Here is a 7,921-nt window from a genome sequence, read left to right as displayed (position 1 = left end):
TAGTAGCAGTTTGATACAATTGAGTGGCTTGCAAGGCCATTTCCGTCAACCACATAGTTGTGGGTCTGGAGTCACATATAGACCAGACCAGGTAAGGATGGCAGATTTCCTTCTCTAAAGGACATCAGTGAACCAGATGGTTTTTTACGAAAATCGATAATGGTTTCATGGTCACCATCACCAAGATTAGCTTTTGAATTCTAGATTTATTAAGTGAATTTAAATTCTCCCAGCTTCTGTGTCTCCAAATCAATAGCCTGGGCCTCTGGATTACTAGTCATGGTGGCAATACTACTATATCACCAGCTCCCTGACAAAAATAGTATCTTCATTCTCATATATTAATTATTCTACCATTTCTAACAGACCATATCATCCAACCCATCATGTCCGTGTCACGGCTCGCCATAATCTTAAACTCAGCTTCACAGGTATTTCCTTCCAATTTAAAACACTGAGAGTGGGATCTTCTAGTCCCGGCAACAGAGGAATGGGCAACAGGGAATGCTGTTGACAATGGCGAGACTGGAAGACCAACCACTGACCAATGGCAAGGCACTTCTGCTGCTGAAAAACGCTGCTGCGTGGGGGAGGTGGGGCACAGAAAGTCCTCTCCTTTGTCTTGCAATTATCCTTGACAATCTGAATCCTTTTTAGGATAAAATTATGGATGCGATCTATAGGCGTCTCCGTGCCTGACCCAGGACGTGACGAGGCTGGTAAATCTCACGAGAGGGCTCTCGCAAGATTTACTGGACTCATCACACCTTGTGAGATCTGACATGATTTCACAAGGCTTCACGATCAGATCTCACCCATTGAGTTTGGGTCTTAGGTTTGTACATTCGAGTTAGTCTCACTTGAATAGGGCGGAGCCAGGGACGGAGCCCACAAGGGCGCCAACATGATACAATGCGGTGTAACACAATACAGTGGTCCAAAGGTGGAGCCCACGATGTCCACGCCGCATCTACCCAGCGCCCAGGCCCAAATGCCTCACCTTGAAGACTCCGAATGAGCGCTGTTTAACACTGGTTTCCACAAATGTGGACCAGGCGTACCAGCACTTGGGGATAGCCCAGGCCCCTAGATGGTTGTGCTCTGGGCAGGGTGGGTGCCCTGGCACTCCTGATGCCATGCTGACACTATGGGGGTGCCTAGGTGGCACTCTAAGGTTGGCATGTGCACTACCAGGGTACCTGCCAGGGCGCGAGGCTGATGGTATCAAGATGTGCAGGTGTGCCCATGCTGCGGATCGGCTCCAGGGAGCCCTGCCCTGGGGTGCGGGAGGCTCAATGACCCCCTTATTTGTAAGTTGGGGTGGTCTGGAGGCTGCAGTGCGGGTCTCGAGATTGTGGCGCCATAATCTCTTCTGGGACTAAGTGCGGCCTCCGTGGGGCATTCCTCACATGGCCCCGATATCATGCAACGTCCCATTTAATAGTGGGGTCATTCTCGATGCTGCCAGTGCCAGCAAACACCCGGCTAAATGTGCTTGACGCGGAACTCTGCTTGACGCGGAACTCTGCTTCATTTCCATTAAATCACGCCCTGTATCAAAATTTAGATTCTAATTCCCAATGTGCCCTTATCATTGATCAATAGGAAGTTAAAGAGCTGATAGCTTAAATTGTTACAAAATAATATGTGGATGTGCAATATTGCATTGTCTTCTACTTTTGTTACATTAACATGATATGCAATTGGGACACTGTTATGTTTTTCGTGGTGTCTAATTGTAATGCCCTTTATCCACCGGATACTTGAACATGTGGCTAGTTTTAACGTTATTCATTTGTCTTGTGATTATAAATTCAAATGCTATGAAGCCTAATATTGGGTGAATGAGGATCAGAATATTTGTTCTGATTCTATGCTAGCAGTGGATATATGTAAAAAATGACTAAATATGTGCATCATATAGTTAATGGGCAACAGTATTTGTACTGCAAGATAAACATTTTTTATATTGTTACTACACAGTTATTTTAGAAGTGATAATCAATGTGCTACTTATGAAATTCAATGGACAATGTATATATTATAGCAAGTCCACCTGGAGTAAGACAAGACAGCTGCTGCAGAGACAATGACACGTAAGTTGACCAATAATTTAAGTTTATTATCATCAACTAGTTCAGTAGCAACTATAAGAGACTGAAATATATTCAAGAACTTGTGATAAACTCTATAATCCATTAAAATATCTTCTTATCTTTCTCATCAGACCCTAATACAATCTTTTCAGAAATTAAAAGTTGCAGTATTCTCCTTCAGACCAAACAAGGCAATTATAAAAATGTAATCAATCATCATGCAATCATTGATATAACCTTGAAGTGTGCATGGGGCAGGTATGATGGGTTTACTGGTCTTTACCTGTCCTTTTTAGTGTGTTTCTATGCCTTGCTCCCTTTTAAAACCTAAAAATTCTGGCAAAACATTACTTTTGGTATAAATCATGGACAAAAAGTTACAGAAGTAGCAAGAGCAATATGTTCAGAGACAGCAAATTTCAAAGTAATTTATATAGTTAGAGCAAAAGATTTATTTAAAAAGAAAAACAGGTCATAGTAATTCTAAAGCCTGAGCAGGTCAAAGAGGAATACCACAGCTTTAATGGGATTTATTGCATCTGGGTACATTATATCTCTCATCATTAGACAAATGTGCGACCGTCATTTGACGATTTAGCCTAGTAATTGCCATTAATCCAACAGTAATTAGCAGCCTTCCAATAATAATAATTGTAATCAACAAGGAAGACAAAATGATTTCAGCAAATGGAGGGTTCTGTCCAATTATTTTGTTAAAAAGCCCAAGCTTTCAAAATAAGTTTGAATTCACAAGATTTTCCCTGTCCCTCACCTACCGTCCAGATTTAGTATGACAAATATCTGGAAAATGCTCAGCAATGAGTTACACAAATTGCAAATTAAAGCTCTCGTAGCAGCTAGTGTTTGCAACATTAAATAGTAATTATGATGGTCTGTTCCTAAATCTTTAACTCTCCAGTCCCTTTCCCACCAAATTATTTCAAACTGAATTTATAAGTTTGGGATTTTTTTGTAATTTGACAAAACCCTCTGGTAACTGACTCAGCAAAGCTCTTTATAAAAGCTCAGTTCGGATACTTCAATTTGGTAAAGTGTATTTTACTCTATACATTATTTATCAATTCACATATACATCTACAAGTTGAGAACCAAGAAGTGATACAAAGCGGTTATTGCATAGCAAAAAAAGCTGACTAATTTCATTAGTTAATCGCAACAATGTGAGAAAGACACATGAAGACATAAGGGAGTAACATTTAGGTCAGCGGTGGGTGAAGATGGCAGCATTCTTATAAGATGAGACTTTCTACAAAAACAAATTGTGAAGTGGACAGCAAAAAGCATCCGAAGCATTTACAGGGAAGATGAAGGAGCCCCTCCCCCAAAATAAAATAAAATTCTATACAGGTTTTATCTACACAGGTTATTTAAAGTTATAGTTCCACAGATACTAGAAGCCCTTACATTTGAAGTATATTTTTCTCACAGCAATATTGCTAAAATACAAGGCAGTTATGAAGATGAGGGATTTTGTCAGCTTGATTTTGTTAAGATAACACTGTTATACTTCTAAGTCCTCCTTCAACACTGCTTTTCAACTACATAGGTATACTTTTTTTTAAATAAATATTTGGATAATTATTTACAAAATGGACTTAATTAAAGGGGACATATAGATTATCAAATTGCACCAAAATTATGAATGGTCATACAAAGAAAGGCCTTTACACATATTGGTGCCTTTTAGTCAGACAATGCTGACACATTTGAAGCTTTAGGATTAGCTGTCCAGTGACTGCCTGAAAACCGTCATTTTAAGCGGATCTCTTCATAGTGTGACTGCAACTTTTGAACCACTAACGTCATCAATTCAGATGTATTCTGTGGCCTTATCTGTCCCACTGAAAGAGGCACTGGAGTCACGTCAAAGTGACCTCTCCGCAAAATTCCCTTTCCCAGGCTGTCCCTCTGCTTAGTGCCAAAACTCAGGAATACCAATAAGTATAAAAAAGTTTCTTTGAATTATTTAGAAGCATTGGAGTAGTTCAATAGAACATATTTTTTTCTTATCTTCCTTAGTTCAAATGGAAGAAATCAGAGTAATTTCACAGTTTGATTATAAAAGTCACTATAATGTATTCCAGTGTGTACAGTACGTGTTAATTATTATTTGTGCCACTGATTTTTCAATAATTTTCATAGTTTGGTGTTTTTGAGGAATAAATTCTGGAACTGCATAACACCACATTCATTTTTGGTTGAATGTGCTCTCAAAAATGTATCACTCCAGTGACATTAATTGGGTATTCTTTACATTCTGCTGTTTGGATGTTAAAACAAAGACTAAAGACGCCAGAGAACCTTTCAGCTCAGGTTGGTGCTCAGGAATCCAGAGACGATGTTTTTAAGACCCATGTCTAACAAACACATTCAAGGTTTGAACAGGATTTCGGCTGTAATATCCATTTTGTGAGCAAAGTGGTGATAGGTAGTGGACATGGAGCAGCGAGCAGAAAATAGTTTCAAGAGAAATAAAGCAAAATAAATCTTTCTTCAATTAAAAAAATGTTTTGGGATATGTATGTGTCAGTAAATGACATTTTCCATAATTCTAATAGCAGTTTAGAGAAGAATATTGTGATGTTGTGCAGCTTATATAATTGATATTAAAGTTAACTTATTAACTGATCTATGACAGTGTTCTGCAGTGATTTCATTGAGAAATGACCATTCCCCTCCACTGATCAACTACCACCTTAAATACATTCATGATTTTTTGTGTGCATTGCATTTTCCTCTTGGCTTATGCACAAGAAAGGAAGATTGTAATTTGTAGAAAATACCAAGATAAATCTCAGTCACACTTTTGTTTGATAAAGAACAACATCAGCTCATAAGGTTGTCGGGCCTGTATATTTTGTTATTCAAGCAGCAATTTTCAAACTATTTATATTTTGGATTATATTATGAATATCTCGAGTTTTAACTTTGGTTCTCCCTGTTGATCAAATATGGATGAACTTTGCAAAGTAGAAGATAATGGAATCTGCTGTGTCTTGAATCTGATGATCTTTATAATAATGACCACATTCTGGTTTGCATTCATTTGCAATTGTTGCAAAGTTTTACCACCACGTGACCACCCCCCTCTCCCCACCCCTCCCCCACTCCCCGCAGCTGGACACATATAACTCTAGTCGGAGCCCTGTGCACATGATAGGTTTAGCCGCATGCTTTCTCATAGACTCAGCAACACATAATCATTCTCAAAATGTCTCATCATTGTCTGTATCGGATAGTATACAGATGTGGTATCTTGTTGTTGATATTGACAGCAGTGCAGTTGGGGAGGGAGGGGGTGCAGGATGGCATGGGAGGGGTGCTATGGGATGGCATGGACTATGGACGTGATGAGAACCAAAAACGTACTAAGGTATGAATGAACAATAAGAATACAGCTTATCTGGAACATTCTTGTAACCTGCTCAGAATATTTTCATTTCCCTCGTGGCTGTATTCCTGTTGAAGATTAATTTGTCTTTTATTTAATCTTTAATTGCTTCTGGGAAAAGCTTCACCGAATGGTTTACATCATTGGGTCTTTGCAGAGGATGGGAGGGATTTACAATTTGGGCTGAGGGTGCGGGTGCAATGTTGCCAATGGCAGTGAAAGGAGTTTGAAAAGTCTTTTATATTTAGAAAAGTTCCTTTCATTGCCTTTTTTTTGTGTTTTTGTTTTGGCATTGAGTAGCTTTTCTGGGGTGCTCTGCTAAGGATCTCTGTTGCTAAGCATCGTCAAACAGTCACTAGAGAATTGCACATATTCCGGCATATGATATCATTCAGTTTGTTTGGCAACAGAAATAATCCCAATGGCAAAACTGCATAATCCCCTTCCAAGAAAAGAACAACAAACTCAAGCATTAAAAGCAAAATACCGCAGATGCTAGAAGTCTGAAATAAAAACGGAAAGTGCTGGAAATGCACAGCATGTCTGGCAGCTCCTTTGGAGTGAGAAACAGAGTTAACGCTTCAAGTCAAATATGTCTCTTCTTTAGAAATGGCCCAGTTCTGAGGAAGAATCATGTTTGACGCGAAAATTTTACTCTCGTTTCTCTCTCCACAGATGCCGCCATATGTGCTGGGTATTTCCAGCACTCTGTAGTTATTCAATATTTACAAGTACATTGACACCCCAAAATGATGCAAATCAGTTAATTTAAACACCAATAAGGAGTTTTTAGTGCAAGCGAGCATTGTATAGCTTGGGCAGGAAGACCACTTGGAGTGCTGTGCTGTTACTGTTCACCTGTCTTGTAGTTGTAAATAAGTAAGGGGGAAAAAAATCATAGACATCAAAATAAAATTATCACATTTAATAAGCTGTAGTCGACAAGATACGTTTATTTGGTGAACTCTGAGTTTTTCAAAAGAATGTTTGCATGGCTCCTCAATGTTTTCCAGTACAGGCCTTTTGATAGTATCAGAATTCATTGGTTATTACGGAAAACCTTTGTTAGCTCAAAAAAGTGGAAAAAGCTAACGTTATTGGTATCGCTGAAACTTGAAGTGACAGGTTTACGTAGAACTGTTTAGTAATGCATCCAGCTATCACTTAACAACATAAAGATATTCAGGTATTTCATATTTTCTAATTTTCTTTTAAATAATACAAATTTAAATGTTCTTGTTATTTAAAGATAGAAAATACTTTGCTGATTTTTGGTAGGGAGAATGAGGGTGTTCCGTAAATTAATCTGAAAAGTGCAATTCACTTATCCAGGCAAGAAATAATTACATACTAGTTGACACCACACTCCTTACATTAAGGTCTTCAGCAACTACCATTTGAGTCACAAACCCCACTGGCTATTTTAATAGCCTATTGCCATCCTAGAGTAAACATGTCAATGTTTGGTGCATAATAACTAATTGCATTTCAAACCATGTGCTATTATGGGTACATTTCCATTATAATTTTAAAGAAAATATGGCTGAAACATATACAACCTTTGCATGATAAAGTTCAAACTTTGAAATCTCTAGCTATACCTTCAAAAGAGCCTGAAAATAAAACAAACAGATCTACAAAGTCTGCAGCCGAAGCCAACCGGGGACCTTATCCAACTCTGGATACAAAAGCTTCTCACTACTCCTGGTCAAGAGCCAGAAATATTAAAGACTATTACACATTTCACATGAACCCTGCCGTGAAAATAGTTTAAAATCCAAATTTCTTCTGTTGATGTACATGCTGTTAGAAGAAAGTTCCTAGATAATGGGAATAGTGAATCAGTAATAACTCTGTAATATCAGCTGGGACATAGAACTAGACTGGTGTTACCGACAAGGTAATAATACTTCATACAAGATAGTTTTCTTTCTGATGGTATCAGAAAAATACTAGGAGTTTGTTTCAGAAAGGACAAAATAAAAATAATGTATGCAACAAATTGAATGGGGAGCTGTAATCTGTTAGAAATTTCATGACATTTCCCAATAAATAAAATTAGTTTGAAATCTAAGGAACTCTTTTTCTTTAAATGTTTTCTAGTTATGTTCATCATCACCTTTAATAACTGTCTCTCTATTCAAATAAGTAGCCCAATAAACCAAGTTGAAAATCCCAAACATTAATGGAAATGCTATTCTTGCCAGTCTGTCAATTTTACTGACACTGTTGAATGTCTTCTTGGGTTCTGGGGGCTTTTGCTCTGATTTGGGTTCTTTGGATTCTGCACCAGCACTCTTTGCAATGGTTGCCAGGCCTGCATCCTTTGCAATGTTTGGTGCAAAGTTCGCTGAAGTTGCTGTGTAGGTGTTGTTTTTCTTCAAAAGAGCCTCCCGTTCCTTTTCCTTTTTCT

The 7,921-nt window shown here is 38.3% G+C and overlaps 1 protein-coding gene across 6 annotated transcripts in view; it reads right to left on the bottom strand.

Moving 5' to 3' along the window:
* Positions 1-2,101: 2,101 nt before the first annotated feature.
* The window catches only part of LOC119965349 (gamma-aminobutyric acid receptor subunit alpha-1-like), a 66,546-nt gene continuing 60,726 nt past the window's right edge, over positions 2,102-7,921 (bottom strand). For 5 of the 6 annotated variants that reach the window (XM_038795994.1, XM_038795993.1, XM_038795995.1 and 2 more), the window contains exon 10: positions 7,608-7,919. In XM_038795994.1, coding sequence (XP_038651922.1) covers positions 7,608-7,919 — 312 coding nt within the window. Of the gene's footprint in view, positions 7,920-7,921 lie in introns of all 6 variants that reach the window. The other variant, XM_038795991.1, reaches the window with a different exon arrangement.

The sequence above is a fragment of the Scyliorhinus canicula genome, chromosome 4 (assembly GCF_902713615.1).
Source record: "Scyliorhinus canicula chromosome 4, sScyCan1.1, whole genome shotgun sequence".
In the NCBI taxonomy this organism is placed as follows: Eukaryota; Metazoa; Chordata; class Chondrichthyes; order Carcharhiniformes; family Scyliorhinidae; genus Scyliorhinus; species Scyliorhinus canicula.
The sequence above is the reverse complement of the archived record's forward strand: the minus strand, read 5'-3'. Positions and strand labels throughout refer to the sequence as shown.